Source organism: Mercurialis annua, linkage group LG7 (genome assembly GCF_937616625.2).
Source record: "Mercurialis annua linkage group LG7, ddMerAnnu1.2, whole genome shotgun sequence".
Classification (NCBI taxonomy): Eukaryota; Viridiplantae; Streptophyta; class Magnoliopsida; order Malpighiales; family Euphorbiaceae; genus Mercurialis; species Mercurialis annua.
The window spans coordinates 40,358,685-40,378,163 of record NC_065576.1 but is presented as its reverse complement, the minus strand read 5'-3'; the positions used below and the strand labels follow the sequence as shown (position 1 = coordinate 40,378,163).

Genomic DNA, 19,479 nt, shown 5'->3' with positions numbered 1-19,479 from the left:
TGGCTGAAAGACAGCGACAAAAATACCTCATTTTCACCAAAAAGCTTCGCTGTGAAGACAGAAAAATACTATAGTTGGTCGATATGATATTGATGGCGTGTGGAGGGAGGATACAGTAGGCATAGGCAGAGTGGCGATAGATTACTTTCAGCAGCTGCTTGCTAGTTCTAATCCTATTGAATATGATGCATCGCTAGAGGGAATCAACAAAAGGTTGTCTGAAAAAATGATGGCTGATTTGAGCAGATTGTATGCCGAGGAGGAAATTATTAGAGCTCTGAAACATATGAACCTATATAAGGCCCCGAGTCCAAATGGTATGTCACCTTTATTTTTCCAAAATTATTGGCACATTGTTAAGAGAGATGTGAAGACTTTGGTGCTGGATATTCTGAATGGGGTTGAGCTTCCCAACAGTTTTAATCATACGCACGTAGTGTTGATCCTAAAAGTAAAAAACCCAGAAACTATGGAAGAATACAGGCCAATCAGTCTTTGCAGTGTGATTTATAAACTTGTCTCTAAAGTTATAACTAACATACTGAAATTTGTTCTTACTCACACTGTATCGGAGAATTAAAGTGCTTTTATGTCGGGTCGTCTGATTACTAACAATATTCTGGTTGCTTTTGAATGTTTCCACCACATGCACATGAAGAGAAAGACTAAGCAAAGCTTTATGGCTATTAAACTTGATATGAGCGAGGCCTACAATAGGGTGGAGTGGAGTTTCGTAGATGCAATTTGGAGAAGGTTGGTTTCCCTAGGAGGTTTATAGAGCTATTAATGCGTTGTATTTCCTCGGTATCATTCTCGGTTCTGATCAACGGTGTCCCCAAGACAGTTTTGCTCCTAAGAGGGGTCTCAAGTAAAGAGATCTGCTATCCTCGTTCCTGTTTATCCTTTATGCGAAAGCTTTTCCTGGTCTTATATCCAATGCAGTATGTCTAAAAACACTGCATGGTATAAAGATTGCGAGACGTGCGCCGACTATCTCGCATTTATTTTTTGCTGAAGACTCCATTATTTTTGCTTGGGAAAATGAAGAATAGAGGGATGAAGTTAAAAAAATTATTAAGTGTAATGAGATGGCATCGGGGCAGATCATAAGTTTTGATAAGACGACTATTTCATTTCGCCAAAATCTGAAACCTGATTCTTGGAGAACTCTAGCAAGGAATCTAGGAGTGAAAGAGGCGGTTCATCACGACCGATATATCTAGGTCTTTCGACGTTTGTGGGTAGATTTAAAAGAGAAATTTTCAATATCCTTCTTGAAAAGGTGTGGAAGAAACTGAACGGATGGAAAGAAAAGTTTCTCATGAAGGGTGCTAAAGAGGTGCTTCTCAAAGCGGTTGTCCAGGCTATTCCAACGTATACGATGGGGTTTTTTAAGCTTCCTATCTCGGTTTATAGAGAACTCCAGAGCTTGATGTCTAAATTTTGGTGAAAAAATGACGATGGTAAGAGAGGCATGGCTTGGGTTGGATGGGAAAAGATGTGCATAGCAAAGCGGTGTTGAGGTCTTGGCTTTCAAAATATTGAATGTTTTAATGCGGCGATGTTAACAAAGCAATGTAGGCTGTTGGTTAATAATGAGAATTTTCTAGCCTCAAAGTTAATCAAAGCTTAATACTATCTGAGAACGTCCTTAATTGAAGCGAAAATCTGCATGGGGGTTAGTTATATAGAAAAGTATTCATAGCGCTATTCCGACTCTTAGAAAAGGGTTGAGGCGGAAAATATGAAGGGCTGACAACATTAGAGTTTTCCATGATCCGTGGGTGCCTCATGATAGGCTATTTCATGTGTTTCAGAAATACTATTCTATGGTAAAATTTGCTTACTTCCTGGCTTTAAATGGCAGCTTGTCAGCGATCTCTTTTGGCAACATGGGGACAATGTTTTTGAAAAGCTGGAACAACATTTGGAAGCTCAAAATCCCTCATAAGATCAAGCATTTTGCACGGAGATTGATAAATCGAAGCCTTCTAACAGAGAGCTCTCTTCTTCACCGAACACATATGGGCGATGGTCTATGTTCTAGGTGTGGTATGAATGAAACCATAGACCACATTTTCAAAGATTGCCTTTGGGTTCGTGGAATTTAGTTTGCTAGATTTTTTTACCCTGGATTCGAATAGAGGGGATTGTGTTGATTTTTTAAATTTGGGCAAATTCTTTTCTTCAATCTTTTCAGCAATCCGATTTTGAAAAGTTCTGGATTATGTGCTGGTTGATATGGTCTACCAGGAACCAATATTATCTTAATAACATGGATATTCCTTGTGATACGGTTATAACCTTATGCAACACTTCTTTTGCTGAGTATTTGGTTGCAAACTCGTCAAGCAAGGAAGGGCCTGTGAGATCTGAGTTTCATTGGAAAAAGCCTTATGGCAAATTGGATTAAGGTTAACACTGATGCAAGTAAAGCTTTTGGGAGGAAAATGGGGCCTGGGTTGCATTCTGCGTGATGAAAAAGGGGAAACGATGATGGCGGGTAACAAGTTGTTGAATGAAGACGTTAATATCATTATGGCTGAAGCTGAAGCCGTCTTATTTGGTTTACAAGCAGCGAAAGACTGTGGATTCTCGAACATCTTCATGGAGAGTAGCAATCTCTACCTTATCAACGCCTTACAAGGGGAAGTAGTTTACATAAACGAATCAAATAATATTATCAGAACCATCATGGTAGAAGCTAGTATGTTACATCATGTGTTGTGGAGATTTGCTCCGAGGGAAGCAAACAGAATGGCGCATGGGTTAGCTGCCTTAACTAAGATTGAAGATTGTTGCATTTGCCTGGAACGATATCCTGAAGACCTAGATGAGATTTCTTTGGAGGATACGAGGGATAGAGAAGTTGGCATAGCTACTGTGTTACCTTAGTTGATTTTTTCCTGTGTTTTGTTAGCTCTTTTGTTGTTAGTTTTTCATTAAAAAACTATCCTAAAATAGATTAATATTGTTATAAAGATATTTTTTTCTATTCAAAGTATTAATTATTATTTTTGAATTAGACTTTATCATAGAAAGAGTTAGATTTGTTTCCATTGTTAGTATAATGTCATATCTGATTGATACATCTTCACCAACACTCATTTTTGCATTCCAATCATGTATAGAGGTGGCAAATGGGTGTTCTTGGGCGGGTTTGGGTGGGTTTCTTTGGGTTTGGGTATTTTTGGGTTGGGTAATTTTGGGTCACAATATTTTTGGGCAGTTTTGGGTTGGGTAATTTTGGGTTGGGTTGGGTCATGAAAACCCAAAATTACCCAAAATAGAAAGTGAGATACTTGAAATCTATATTTGAGATAAAAGGTTCAAAATAAAAAAAACCAAATTAATTTTTTTTCAAAGAAATTACTTTTCAAAATATTATTTTTCAGAAACAAATATTTTCCGGGAAAAAAATAATTCTCCCGAAAAAATAATTTTCTGGGAAAAATTAATTTTCCGGGAAAAAAAATAAATTTTTTCGAAAAAAAATAATTTTCTGGAAAAAAATAAATTTTCCGAAAAAAATAAATTTCTGGAAAAAAATAAATTTTTCGAAAAAAAATAATTTTCTGGAAAAAAATAAATTTTTCGAAAAAAATTAATTTTCTGGAAAAAAATAAATTTTTCGAAAAAAAATAATTTTCTGGAAAAAAATAAATTTTCCGAAAAAAATAAATTTCTGGAAAAAAATAAATTTTTCGAAAAAAAATAATTTTCTGGAAAAAAATAAATTTTTCGAAAAAAATTAATTTCCTGGAAAAAAATAAATTTTCCGAAAAAAAAAATAAATTTCTGGAAAAAAAAAATTTCGAAAAAAAAAAAATTCTGGGAAAAAAAATTTCCGAAAAAAAAAAAATTCCGGAAAAAGAAATTTCTGGAAAAAATTGTTTTGAAAAATAAATTATACAACTTATAAATATTATTTTAAAAACTCAAATACTCTTCATATTGAAATTTGTTTGGACTTAATTTCACCCATTGGGTCATTCTTATAAACCCATTTTAGCCCAAAAAATTTTGGGCTAAAATGGGTTGGGTCAAAAATTACCCAAACTTTTTTTGGGTGCAAATGGGTTGTATTTCTTTGGGCGGGTTGGGTTGGGTGCTTGGGTTGGGCATCTGTTTGCCACCTCTAATCATGTATATGATAACCGACAACTTGGACTTCACCTTGTCAGTCACTAATCACTGCACTAATACTAAATCGTTTAAACCCTTTATCAAACCCATTATCCACATGAACATAGAATGCACCTTTTGCTATAGTATTCATTTTGTTGTCATCAGCAGCTACATACTTGGAACTTCCATGATGTCCACCTCTTAAAAACACAGTTATTTCTCTGAGATAATCTTTTAAATAGTTTAAAGCTCGTTCGACCAATTTTCAAATGAAAAAGACGAACCGGTTGCGGGTTGGCTGCGGGCGGTTTTGAGGTCAGAGTTGGACGGTTGCAGCGTGGTCGGAAGCATTTTAACACCGAGATGAATTTAATAAAATTAAAAATTAATTATGTATGTATTAAATTTATTTAGATTTATTAAAATTAATTAAAAAATTTCATTAGTTTAATTCGATTATGGTTTTTTTGTTAGTTTTTTTAAATTTGAAAGATTTATTTGTAATTTTTTGAATGAAAATTTTTTTTTAACCCTAAACTTAATTATTTAAATGGTTTCATCTATGAAGTAAAATAATTGTCTCAAATTGAAAATTTGGGATAGAATTAAAATATAAAAAAAATGAAATTGACGACTTTTTATCATGAGGGTAGAATCAAAAAAGAATAAAAAAACTTAAGGGTTTTTAAGGTATCATGCCTAAAAAGGATATTCTAAGTAAATATTTCTCTAGAAGTTCCACTCTATAATCTACTCTATTCTCTTATATTGCAAATATGTTTCATACGCAATCTACTCTATTCTCTTATATTGCAAATATGTTTCATACGCAATCAAATCCAAATAATTTGATAAGGCTAAACCCAATATGCTAAATACTAATTGAAAATGGAATATCAATAACGGAAAAATGCTATTAACCCATTATTTGGTACCATATTTTTTTTAGTCCATCTTACGTGATAGTATTTAATTCGTTTAATTTCCCTTCAGAAATGTATATCTCAAAAAACAACTTTAAATATATTCACTATTTGATTGACATGTTAGATAAACTAAGTAAAGTGGATTAAAAAGAAGGATTATATAGCATTATTCAGAAATAACACTTACTATAAGAGAAAGAATAAAGTTTAATAATTGAATGTTAATTTTAATTAATTTGATTAAATAATAAATTTCTATAAATTTTAATTATTACCAATATTATCAAGTATACGTACTTTAGTGATAGCCATATATTTAGGGGCAGATACATGGGGTCGAGCAGCCAACCTTTTTCGCCATTTTTTAAATTAGTAGTTTTAAAATACAGAAATAGGGGTGATTTTTTTTAGAGGGACGATCATAACAGATCCTATAAGTGCTAGTTGCGTTTAACTTATAATTTTCTTCTAAAAATTTAAACAATACTTCCGCTGATAAAAAACTTATTAAAAATAACCTAACGACTCGTCGTCTAATTTTTTTAAAAAGCCGAACGTAAAAAATTTAACCCTCATGAGTTGTAATCCTGATTTCGCCCGTGCATGTATTATCAAATTTATATTTTTTTTATTTAAAATTTTAATTTAAGCTTATAATAAACCTTATCTAATTCTTACTATAATACTATTCGTATTCCTACTCTAATTTTTTTTTTTTTTTTTTTTTTTTTTTTTTTTGCCAGAGATAACAATATATAAATAGAAAGAAGAATGACCATCTCATGAAGAAAATGAGTCATTCTTTGAAATAAATGAAGCAATGTGGACTTTATGGCTATTATAAGAGCCATCCAAATACACATTCGTTTAACAAATTAAATTATTCCAAACTTGAATAATTTGCTAAACGAACGGTAGCACGAAAAATAAAATATAATATTAAAAAGAATACTTACCTGTAATCCATTGGCAGAACAAAAGTTTGTACCTGATACTGGAGCAGTATTCCCGAATTATCTACTTGATTTTTGTGGTACGCATAGCAGATGGTAGAGGAGTTCCGCCAATTGACGATGGAGAGTAAAAAGTGTTTGGGAGGCCTCTCGTTTAGAAATATATGTCAAAAAAAAACACAAACAAAGAAAATATTAGACATTGTATTTTATAAATTAATATTATTTTTAAATATTTAGACTGATTTATATACACCCATAAAAGGGAAGTGATATGAAGATATATTGAATATTGTCTTCAATCGCATTTTTATAGTTCTGACATCTATCATTCCTTTTAACTCTCCTTGTTGATAACTAAAATCATTTGCAATTGTTGAAGAAACAACAGATTTATTGACAGTAATTAAAAACCATCAAGCTAAGATTACTTTAACTTTTGTTTGTGTTTTTTATGGGTAATCAATCATAAATATTAAAAAACACACAATCATAAATTAAAGTTATTTTTTTCAGATTTAGAAGTCATTTTCTCAAATTTGGAATGACACTGATCACTATTTATGGAATGACACTGATTTTTCAAATTTTTGATCGGTGTTGATGATTGGGTTGGAAGAAGAGGATTAGCGTTAAAATTGATTAATAATATGAAAAGGGAACAACAATGGCGGAATTATCTACTCTACAAACGACATAATTCAACAAAAAAAACAAGACCAACAAATCGACCACAAACATACTTTGAAATTTGTAAATTCTTGAAACATGAAAGCGGTTAATTAAGTAAGCGTTAGTTTAAGCAAAATTAAGTTACTAAACTAATATAAATCAACCACTAGAACAGAGAAAAAACAGCCATGAGGCATTGATAATACCGTGTTAACAAAGGATTTGGTCGCCATCACCAGAAGGAGAAATGCTAAGAAACTGACTCTCACTTTCTTCTCAAATTTTATTGACTTCAGTTGAATAATATACAAGTGATATATTAAATTACCCTAATTAAACTAAGAAAATTCGTACCTAATAAAACTCTAATTAACAAAAACTAAGAAACGAACCAATAATTAACCTATTAATTTCTATGTAAAATTTTAATCAACAAAAACAGGGACTGTTTATTACCGGATGCAGGGATAGTGGACAGCGGTTACCAGAGTAGTGGACGGCGGGAACGGCATCGGGGATGGCGGGGAACGGTAGGGATTGAAGCAGATGGTGGGGATTTAGTGTTATAATAATCTCATTTCTTACGGGTTGAATTGGCTAAATCTTTTTCTGTATGGCAGATTTGGTCTTCCGGTGAGAAATGATTGATGTTCGGGGGAATGTGTAGTGAGGGAAAAATAATTATTATTCCTACTCTAATTGGACCCGCCAACATTGGTAGTGGGAATCAAGGGCCGAGACACACTCCTGTCAAATTCACAGCCTGTTCTCCACCTTCACTCTCCAATTCTAACGGTCACTTTCCTTTTTCCTTTTCCATTTATTATAATTATAAATTTCCCCTTTCGTCTCCTCCAATTCTCTTGACCGTTTTGTCCCCACCGCCTTTTTCCCCAACGGCAAGAAACGCTCCCCTTCCTCCTCGTTACAATGAAAACCCATTAGCCACATTTTTCTTTCTCTTCTATGAGAACCCGAATTTAAGTTCTAAATTTCAAGAAACCGAAATTAAGTACTTTTTAAAAATAATTTATAAATGGGTTGTTTTCTTGCTTGCTTTGGCTCTTCCAAAGATGATCGGAGACGCCGTAAACACAGATATAAAGTTCAACCCCGTGAACAGGTAAGACTTTATCGAATTGGGTTTTCAAAATTTTGTGTTTTGAGTGTTTGGTTACTGAGAAAACCGCTTGGGAAAACTTTGATACAGTAGGGTTTTAGGGTTTCTGTTTTTTTCTTTTTGGCTTGGTTTGGTTGATAAAAGATTGAATCTTTTTAATTACTGTGTTTGATTATGATTAAAGTTGTTATCTTTATTGCAGAGAAATACCGGTTCTAAACCAGTGCAATTTGCAGTTCCTTTTGTGCATAACAATCCAGAAAATTCTACTAGCCCAGTTTCAGAAACTCTGTAAGTGAACTTAAAGTTTAAGTTTTTGTTTAGCTTGTCTACTGGTTTATGATGCTTTTGTTTTGACATTCAGTGTTTTTCTGGGGTTTTTGGATGTAGGGATAGTAATCCTGAGGAGCAATTGAAGCTTAGCCCTAAGAAGAAAGTTACGTTTGATTCTGTCATCACTACCTATGACCATGTTTCGGTAAAAGACTCGACTGAGTTGTGTGTGGAGAAAGGAGATGGCGCTCAAAGAAAAGGAGAGGAGAAAGAGAAACAAGTTGTGAAACCAAGTCAGGTTCAGTCGTTGTGTTCTGAAGATAGTTCGATCACTTCGAGCTCAGGATCTTACCCGTCTAATCATAGATATGAGAACTGTAGAGACAGTGATGATGAATTAGACTACGGGGAAAGTGATGTTGAGGATGCTGGTGATGATGAGGACGAGGATGATGATGATGATAGCGTGTTAGATTTAGATGACGAATACGAGGATGATAGAGCTTTAGGATCCAGCGGTTATGTTGAGAAAGAAGTGAAGCCAAATTTGAACGCTCGAGACAGAAGTGGTTATGTGCATTCTGTGTTGAACCCGGTAGAAAACCTCACTCAATGGAAGGCTGTGAAGGCAAAAGGGACACCGCCATTGAAGCAGCAGAAAGAGAATCAGACACTGGGTCAAGAACCCCGGAGTTCGTTTAGTTCTGAGCCTAGCCGTAGGGAATTATCATTCAGTTTCAAAGCAAAATCTGATCAATCTAAGACACCAAAGCAAGAAATAGCAGTGGATGCTAGCTTATCGAACTGGTTGGGTTCATCAGAAAGCACACCACTTAAAAAGGCTAGCAGCAAACCAATCAGCTTCGATACTAATTCTCCGGAGAAAAGCACATTGTCAGTGGGATCAAATTCACCATGTAGCTTCGACGACAGACCAATTCTAGGCGCATTAACTCTTGAAGAGCTTAAACAGTATTCTGCTACTAATTCGCCGAGGAGGTCACCTGGCCATAGCCCCGATGAGATGGCTATAATTGGAACTGTTGGAAGCTATTGGAATGACAATGTCTGCACCAAGAATTCTTCGGGGTCAGCTTCTTCGTTCAAAGGAATACCGAACACGACCAGCAAGTATAGGGAGGTATATGTGAGATGAAGTTTGATGGGTACTGTTTTGAATTAGCTTATAGGTTTTGAGTGATGATGATGAACAGAGTTTAACTGAGTTTTTATGCAGGACAAGAGAGTGAATTGGCATTCTACACCATTTGAGACCAGGTTGGAGAGAGCTTTGAATAGTGCAACTGCTGAAGCTTATTGTATTCCCACTTCTAACAATGTTCATTAAACAATCTTGGATTGTTGTCTGGTTTTGTCTTCCATCCATTTTGTTGTGAATTCATGGTTATATGCTGTATACGAGATTGCTGTTGTAATTCTTTCATTGGATTTATTGATTGTCAATACAATGTAGTTCGGTTTTACTATGCTTTTTCTTTTGTTATTATCCTCTTTTTTAGGCTTAATAGCGTAAAAATTCATGAGTTTTATCGTGTTTTGCAAATTTAACACGAACTTTTAATTTAAATAAATTAATGCATGAACTATTAGTTTTTTTGAAGAATAATTTTCTATCAAGAAAATTGTTGATGTGTACGCCGGAATAACCGCCATTCCGGTGTCCACATCAATATTTTTCTGATAGAAAATTGTTCGGTGTTAAAATTGCAAAAAATAAAAAATTGGTGTCTAAATTTGTCAAAATTAAAAGTTCCTTTTTAAATTTGCAAATCACTTTAAATTCGTGATTGTGTACGCTATTAAGCCTTTTTTTTACCTCTGTATACCGTGAATTAAATATAGTCAATAACAACTTTCAAATTAAATTGAGAAATAAGTATTTTTAATTAATTGAGAATTAAATGTTTTTTATTATTTGAAAATTTATCAAATTCAATAATCATCCACTGGATAAATTTTAAGTGAGTGAATTATATCTGAACTCTAAAACTCTACATCTAAAACTCGTTAAGAATTATCTAGAGAAGATGCAATCCTAAATATTTTGAAAATATATTTGTAGATCAATAGAGATTTCGAAAAATAAGATGTAACAACCTTGGTTATTTATTAAATTAAATTGAGAATCACAAACATAAGCTGAAAACATATCAAAAAAAATGACAAAGAATTTTGCACTCCTAAGCAAGAATACAAGCTCATCAAAATCAACATCATTCAATGGCAGAGAAGATGACTTCAAGTATGTATCGTTGAAGGATCTGATTATGTCGGATGTCGTAGAAACAGAAACGGTCGATCTCAGCTGTGATTGTAGCTCTATTGCTTCTTTCAATGATCTCGAAATGTCGCCTAGTCGAGATTCAGGAGATTTAAAGTATGTTTCTTTGGAAGAAATCATACCGTGCAATCTTGCCAGGGTCAATTCTGCAAAATTTTCGACAACGCATCTCTTACGCTTAATCTGGAATGAGTTTAAAACTCGTGCAAATGTTTGTTTTAAATTTATTCATACTCGTCGATATTAGCTATGCATTCAATGTTCTATCCGACGAGTTTGTTTTTTTCTTAATTTAGATTAGTTTTTTCTTCTATGTTTATTGTTTTGATTTATAATTAATTGTAAATGTTTTTTCAGGTAATTTCCATTGAAAAAATATCATGTAAGTAATGCTTTCTGTAATGCTTTTCTTTTTCTATGAAATGTTAATCATGATTCCGAAAAATATAATGTCTCATGCATTTTTTTGTAATGAACATTTCAATTACTAAATATTTGAGATGAATTATACAGAGATTTCTTTTTGGTAGGAGTGAAATAAAAAAAATCCAATTCCATGAAACAATATACGGCTGTTCACATAAATCCCAAAATTTTAGTTTGAGCTAATGATCTCAAGTTTAAGAATTAGTACAATAGTGAAAATGGTATACTATATATGAGAGTCCAATTAATAATAATAAGTATGTTTATTAATTGAATAACTAAGTAGCACAAACATTTTTCAGTTTAGTAAAAGTATTAAAAATTTGGCGTTCTCGACATAAAACTTCATTTTTAACATAGAAAATCTTAAAATAAGTAATTTTTTTATCCATGTTGTGCTATATAGTTGAAAAGTATACAAAATTCCTGATTTTTAATGTGTTTTCAGATCAACATGATAGTCAAAAGGGGTTATTGTCATTGCATAATCTATATTTCAAAACAATTTAAGCCCAGTAATCTTCTTCTTCAATACCCTCTCAAAAAAAAAAATCTTCTTCTTCAATACATTAAATATTGCAGATATTAGATATATATTCTTAACAAGGGTCACTCCATAATAAACAATGCTATATAACCCAACATTTTAACCCGCCTTCTTTAACCCAAATGACGTGGTAATAAAAAAGTGGATGAATTAAAAGTTATTTTTTGAGATATACACTTTTGGAAGGAAATTGGACGAATGAAATGTTGCCACGTAAGGAGAGACATTGAAGGTGGTACAAAATAGTGGATTAAATAGTATTTTTCATAGGCATTTAATTATTAGTCAACACATTCTCAAAAAAAAAAATTATTAGTCAACTCAGAACAAAGCTATAAGTCTTTAAGTTCAAATTTCTACCGATACTATATAATACATTTATTCATTACTAAAAAAAACTTGATAGGTACCAATGGGAGTTGGTTCAAGTGGTAAGCGGCTTGATATTGCTTAAGCAAGGTCTCGGGTTCGAGTCCTTGTGAATGCAGAAAATTCTCACTGGCAGACTCACCCACCATGCCAGGTGCGCGACGCGGGTCGAATCCGGATTAGTCAGGGCGAAGCCTTGGAAACCGGATGGGCTTACCAAAAAAAAAAAACTTGATAGGTTGAATTAGAATAAGATGTTTAAGATATTAATGAATAAAGGTCAATACGGCTCTCGAACTTATGTCACGAGGTCAAATAAATCATTTTTATTTTTCTTAATAAATTAGATCTCCAAACTTGTATTCCAGAATCAAATACGTTCTTTTTTACCTTTTTTAGTTAATTAGATATCAATCTCTTTTAATTTAAGTCAAGTCACCCCTGTGATTTATTTGACCGCGACACGTTTGGGGATTTAATTAACTACAGTGATCTATTTGATTTTAAAATACAAGTTTGAGGATCTATTGACTAAAAAAAAGTTAAAAATAACTTATTTAACTCTGAGACATAAGATATCGATGAATAAAATCTTGCTCGAGTCAGATTTTGAGCCACGCCTCTCCGATTTTGGCACAACTAGACTAGTGAATAAAGACTCATCCAACTGGACTGTAGCAGCCGGATCTTATGGCTACATGGCCCCATGTAAACCACTTTTATGTTTTCTACTATGCTGCACTGAAATTTATCAAATCTTATGTTTCGGCATTTCATTTCTGTTTCAAAAATATTTATGAAACTCCATATTCTTGGAACATATTCTTGCAACATATTCTTGTAAAATATTCTTGCAGCATATTCTTTTAAAATATTCTTTTCATTTATATTTGCAACATATACTTGTAAAACTCCATTTCATTTCATTTATATTTACCACATATTCTTGTAAAATATTCTTTTACCGACATTTCTGTATCCGTAAAACATAGGTTTTCGGTTTGCATTTCATATCAATTGATACTTGCAGAGCTGGCACTCACTATGCGAGTGACCGACAAATGCGAAGGCATCCAGCGGGGCTTTTATCCTCATTGTCATAATTAAAAGCATCGATGTCGAGTATTATGGTGTTGCTTCTAAAGGATGCGCTGGACCAGCGGATTCCACTTCCGACAGGTCAACTAGCAGAGGAAGTTGTTTTTATAGTTAAAGTTGTCTTCTACAAATCCGGAGGAAAGATCGGTCGTACGGTTTGTAGCACAAGAACTAGCAGCACAAACTCAAGGCTACCTACCTGAGCCTTCGGTTGATATAACTCTTAGCAAGTTAGCAGGATATCAAAATTAAAAAATAGGATATAGTTAGTCATATATATACTGTGTGTAAACTTTTCGAGTCTTATATTTTAGAGTTCTGTTTTCATTTCCGGAAACACTTGTTGCTATGATGGAAAGGAGAGGTGCCATGAAACATATACTTGCAAGGTTGGTCAGCAGCAGGAAGCAAAAAATTCCCGTCAATCAACGTACCTAAGTGATCGTGTTGAACTAGAAAGTCCCACATCACAGAAACGGGAAATGTTGAAATGGAAAATTATATTACATGGAAACGTAAATTATTCAAATTGAAAACGGCAAAATGATATAAGTATAAAGTTTTGAGTTTCAAAAGGGTTTTCAGAAGCGGATTTTGCAGTTTCATAAGTGTTTCCAAAAGCGGAATGGTATAGTAGGCAAGCAAAGGAATTCAAACAACAGCAAAATCCAATTACCAGCATTTGGATTTGTCATCATTCAATTATTTGCAGTAATACAAATACAAATATAATTATATTATGTTTATCAGAATTTATTTTAACATCATTATACATCAATTAAATAAAATTAAATTATGAAGTTCTTTTTAATTAAATTTTGTCGTTACCTAATCTATAACTACAAAATTTATTTTTGAAAAACAATTCTGAAATACCATCGGAAACAGAAAATTTACCATATCTTATAATCATAAACTGGATAAGGTATAGTAAGTGAGTGAATTATTATAATCAATAACAACTCTAAACTTTTTAAGAGTTATCTAATGAAGATGTAATCCTAAATTTTTTGAAAATTATTGTAGATCAATACAGAATTTGAAGATTACGATGTAACAACTTTAATTCCTTCTTAAATTAAGTCCTAAATCACAAACATAAGCTAAAAAAAAAAAAATCAAACAAAATGAAAAAGAATTTTGCACTCCTAAGCAAGATAACAAGCTTATCAAAATCAAGATCATTCAATGGCGGAAATGATGACTTCAAGTATATATCGTTGAAGGATCTGATTATATCGGATGTCGTGGAAACCGAAACGGTCGATTTCAGCTGTGACTGTAGCTGCTCTAGTGCAACTTTGTTCGATGATCGCGAAATGCAGCCTAGTCGAGATTCAGGTGATTTGAAGTACATTTCTTTGAAAGATATCATTCCGTGCAATCTTGTTAGAGTCAATTCTGCAAAATTTTCGACAACGCATTTCTTACGTTTTATCTGGAACGAGTTTAAGACTCGTGCAAATGTTTGTTTTAAGTTTATTCATGATCATATGCTCGTCGATATTAGCTATGCATTCAATGTTCTATCCGACGAGTTTGTTTTCTTCCTAATTTAGATTAGTTTAGCTCAAGATTTTAGATCTTTATGAGTATTTTCATTTGTAATTTATTGTACATGGTATTTCCATGTAATTGTCACTGAAAAAATCATGTAAGTATTGCTTTCTGTTATGCTTTCTATGAAATGTTGATAGTGATTCTGAAAAATATAATATATCTTATATGTTCTTTTAATTAACACTAAAAATAAATAATGTGAGAAATCATGCATTCCAATTACCAAATATTAATGATCAATTATACAGAGATTTCTTTTTGGTCGGAATGAAATAAAAAGATCGAATTCCATTAAACAATTTACGGCTGTTCACATAAACCCCACAATTTTAATTTGAGCAAATGAAATCAGTACAAGAGTGAAAATGGTGTTTATATGTATCAAAGTCTAGCTAATTGATAATAAAAAGATAAAATAACACGGACACTTCGTTCAATTAACATTCCCCGTTTCGGAAATGTGTTGGAAACTTGATGTTTTTGGACTCAAAATTTAATTTAAATAGAGAAAACCTTAAAATAATAAGTTGTTACCGCTTCTGTATCCTAGTGTCCCATTTCTTTTATCCGTATTCGGGCTACATAGTTGAAAAGTATACAGAAACCAGTGTTTGCAATATGAAATTATTCATTAGAGTCAAGATAAAGATGTTTTTTCTTTTTCTAATTTGTTATTTCTGATCAACATGATAGTCAAAAAGGGTTGTTGTCATTGCATAAGTTATTTTTCAAAACAATTTAAGCCCAATAATTTTCTTCTTCAATACATTAAACATTGCAGATATAATTCTTATCAAGGGGTCACTATATAGCCATTTATTTGTCAATTCATAACAAAGTTGCAAGTCTTTCAAGTTAAAATTTCCACAGACAATAGTATAATACATTCATTCATATATGTTAAATCAGAATAATCTGTTTAAAATAATAGTCCTTCCCAGAAACTACTGCATATATATATAATCTCTATGTCAGCTTCAGAAAATAAATTTATTTTTCATAATAAGACTAATTTTTAATCTTTTGATAGCTATTGCTACTATTCTTCTATATAAAACTATGACTCATAATATACATTTCAAAATATAAAACATGACTACTCAAAAACTATTTCTTCTTCTTCTTCTCTTCCATTTTCTGTTGATTTCTTTGTTTCCATTGAAGACCACTTCATCAGCAAGAACACAAGCAGAAGCTCTCATAAAATGGAGAAACACCTTGTCATCATCTTCTTCATCTCTCAATTCATGGTCCATCACCAACCTCAACAACCTCTGCAACTGGTCTGCCATTTCCTGCGACAATTCAACTCGAAATATTGCCAAAATCAACATCTCCAATCTGAACATAACTGGATCACTTTCACAATTCAACTTCTCTTTATTTGCAAATATTACCACCTTTGATCTCCACGACAATAACATCGGTCCTGTCATACCGGAAGCGATCAGTAGTCTCTCCAAGCTCACTTACCTGGATTTGAGCAACAATTCTTTCAAAGGAAGAATACCTGTGGAACTTGGCAGATTGGAAAATCTTCAGTATCTGAATCTTTTTTACAATATTTTGAACGGTACTGTTCCGTTTCAGATAAGTAATCTTCAAAATTTGAGGTTCTTGGACCTTGGAGCAAACTCCTTTGAAACTCCTGACTGGTCTGAATTTTCAGTTTTGCCTTCTTTGATGCATATAAGCTTGTTTTTCAATAAATTTACTTCAGGATTTCCTGGTTTCTTATTAAATTGTCCGAATTTGACTTTTCTTGATTTATCATTAAATCAGTTCAGTGGTATGATACCTGAATGGGTATATACCAAGCTTGAAAAGATTGAATATTTGAATCTCACTTCAAATTCATTCCGAGGTTCGTTGTCATCGAACATTTCCAAGCTTTCCAATCTGAAACATCTTCGTTTTGCGAATAATAAGTTTAGTGGTCCGATTACAGACAGTATTAGCTTATTGTCTGGTGTTGAAATTGTTGAGTTATTCAACAATTCATTTGTAGGAAAAATTCCATCTTCTTTAGGACAACTCAGGAATTTAGCATCACTTGATCTCAGGATGAATATCTTAAATTCGACAATTCCGTCCGAGCTTGGCTTTTGTCCTAATCTCACTTACTTGGCCCTGGACATGAATCAGCTTAGTGGGGATATACCTTTGTCCTTGTCCAATCTGAGAAAATTAGTTGATCTGGGTCTATCTAGTAATTTTTTCACAGGGGCAATTTCGCCTTATTTTTTCTCCAATTGGACTGATTTGTCCTCTTTGCAGCTTCAAAACAATCGGTTTTCTGGGCCTATTCCTTCAGAAATTGGTGAAATGACAAAGCTTAATCTTCTTTTTCTCTATAATAACACGTTTTCAGGTTCAATACCCTTTGAGATTGGAAAGTTGCAATTTTTGGTTGCTTTAGACCTGTCAGGAAACCACATTTCAGGACCGATTCCTCTGGCACTTTGGAATCTGACAAACATTGAAACCGTGAGCCTTTTCTCCAACAAAATCAATGGAACCATTCATCCTGATATTGGAAACCTGACAATTCTCAAAAAACTTGATCTCACTGATAACCAACTTCAAGGAGAGTTGCCAGATACTATTTCACTTCTTAGATCTTTACAATTCATTAATTTGTTCAGTAATAATTTCTCTGGTACCATTCCGAGCGACTTTGGCAAGTATAGTCCTTCTTTGTCGTATGCAAGCTTTGCCAACAACAGCTTTGTCGGGGAATTGCCGCGGGAGATTTGTAGCGGTTTTGCTCTCAAGCAGTTGACAGTTAATGATAACAACTTAACTGGCTCATTGCCAACCTGCTTGAGGAATTGCTCAGGATTAATAAGAATCAGACTTGATGGGAACCGATTTACGGGAAACATTACTGATGCATTTGGGGTCCATCCGAATCTTGCTTTCATTTCCCTCAGCAATAATCAGTTTATTGGTGAAATCTCACCTGTTTGGGGAAAGTGTGAAAACCTCACAGATTTTAGGATAGATAGAAATGGAATTTCTGGTGAAATTCCTGCTGACCTTGGAAATTTATCCAAATTGGGTGTTCTACTTCTGGACTCCAATGATTTAAGTGGGACGATTCCCCGTGAATTGGGAAATCTAAGCATGTTATACTGGTTCAACTCGAGCAACAATCACTTGACAGGAGTACTCCCTCGGAGTTTGGGAAGTTTATCAAAGCTTGAATCTATGTATTTATCTGACAACAAGCTTTCAGGAAAAATACCAAGTGAGCTTGGAAATTGTGAGAAGCTGTCAAGCCTGGATTTGAGTCACAACAATTTATCAGGTGAAATTCCTGAAGAGTTGGGCAACTTAAACTCGTTGCGGTACTTGTTGAATCTCAGTAGTAATTCTCTCTCCGGACACATACCAATTAACTTGGGCAAGCTTAAATTATTGGAAAATCTCAATGTCTCGCACAATAATCTTTCAGGAAGAATTCCAACTGCGTTGACCGGTATAATTAGTCTGCATTCTTTTGATTTCTCCTACAATGAGTTGACAGGACCAGTCCCAATTGGCGTGTTCCGAAATGCATCTGCCAAAGCTTTTTCTGGAAACTCAGGCTTGTGTGGAGACATAGAAGGGTTATCACCTTGTGATCTGAGGATTTCTAATGAAAAATCCTCAAAAAACAGCAGAAAGGTTCTTATTAGTGTCATAGTTCCTGTCTGTAGCTTGTTGGTGTTAGCACTAGTCCTTGCTACAGTTCTGATAATTCGTCAGAAAGCGAAACTTCTTGATGAAGAGATTAAAGTTTCTGAAAAGCATAAGAGTTCTGATCCAATGATATGGGGAAGAGAAGGAAAATTCACATTTAGAGACATTGTTAAGGCCACCGAAGATTTCAGCGAAAAGTACTGCGTCGGAAAAGGAGGATTTGGATGTGTTTATAAAGTTGTATTGCCTACAGGTCAAGTTGTTGCAGTCAAGAAACTAAATATATCAGACTCCATTGACATTCCAGAAATTAGTCGCCAGAGTTTCGAGAACGAGATTCGAGTGTTAACAGAAATTAGGCATCGGAACATTATCAAGCTTTACGGATATTGTTCCAGGAGGGAATGCTTGTACTTGGTGTATGAGTATGTTGAGAAAGGAAGCTTAGGAAAAGTTCTATATGGAGTAGAAGGGGAAATTGAGCTTTACTGGGCTAGAAGGGTGAAGATTGTGCAAGGAGTGGCTCATGCCATAGCCTACTTGCACCATGATTGCTCCCCGCCTATTGTTCATCGAGACATATCGATGAACAATATCTTGCTCGAGTCAGATTTCGAGCCACGCCTCTCCGATTTTGGCACAGCAAGACTACTGAATAAAGACTCATCCAATTGGACTGCAGTAGCCGGATCTTATGGCTACATGGCCCCAGGTAAACCAATTTTGTGTTCTCTACTATGTTGTACATATATTTTCTATGTCTTATATTTCGGCATTTCATTTCTTCTCTTAATCCGAAAGTTCATATTTAATATATTTTTGTAAAATGCACTTTTACTAGAATTTATGTTTTTTGTGCAACATAAGTTTTCAGATAGTTATTGATATCAGTTTGTACTCGCAGAGCTGGCACTTACTATGCGAGTGACCGACAAATGCGACATGTATAGCTTTGGAGTGGTGGCACTTGAGGTAATGATGGGAAGGCATCCAGGAGAGCTTTTATCTTCATTGTCATCTTTGAAAGCATCAATGTCAAGTAATCCAGAGTTGTTTCTAAAGGATGTGCTGGACCAGCGGCTTCCACTTCCGACAGGCCGATTAGCTGAGGAAGTTGTTTTTATAGTTAAAGTCGCCTTAACATGTACTCGTACAAATCCGCAGGAAAGACCTGCCATGCGCTTTGTGGCACAAGAACTAGCAGCACAAACTCAAGCCTACCTACCTGAGCCTTTGCATGCTATAACTCTTAGCAAGTTAGCAGGATTTCAAAAGTGAAAAATAGGATATAGTTAGTTATATATACGTGGAAGCTTTTCGAGTCTTACATTTTTCCGTTGCCATTTCCAGAAACAATTCTGAAACAAAAAAACACTAAATTGTTTTGCTGATTTATCCGTTTCCGTGCTACATTGTTAGTT

The 19,479-nt window shown here is 33.9% G+C and overlaps 2 protein-coding genes across 3 annotated transcripts; both read left to right on the top strand.

The window, feature by feature from the left end:
• Positions 1-7,410: 7,410 nt before the first annotated feature.
• On the top strand, positions 7,411-9,559 carry LOC126656135 (uncharacterized). Of its 2 annotated transcripts, none has more exons than XM_050350620.2 (4): positions 7,411-7,806; positions 8,000-8,090; positions 8,190-9,213; positions 9,310-9,559. In XM_050350620.2, exons 1-4 carry the CDS (start codon positions 7,716-7,718, stop codon positions 9,418-9,420), a joined length of 1,317 nt encoding a protein of 438 aa, XP_050206577.1. In that variant the 5' UTR covers positions 7,411-7,715; the 3' UTR covers positions 9,421-9,559. The 2 variants fall into 2 exon arrangements, with proteins under 2 accessions (XP_050206577.1, XP_050206578.1); XM_050350621.2 differs by having other exon boundaries at positions 7,412-7,802; positions 8,002-8,090.
• A 5,907-nt stretch (positions 9,560-15,466) lies between these two features.
• On the top strand, positions 15,467-19,451 carry LOC126657181 (MDIS1-interacting receptor like kinase 2-like). The gene is made up of 2 exons (XM_050351832.1): positions 15,467-18,770; positions 18,963-19,451. Exons 1-2 carry the CDS (start codon positions 15,467-15,469, stop codon positions 19,334-19,336), a joined length of 3,678 nt encoding a protein of 1,225 aa, XP_050207789.1. The 3' UTR covers positions 19,337-19,451.
• The last annotated feature ends 28 nt before the right edge of the window (positions 19,452-19,479 follow it).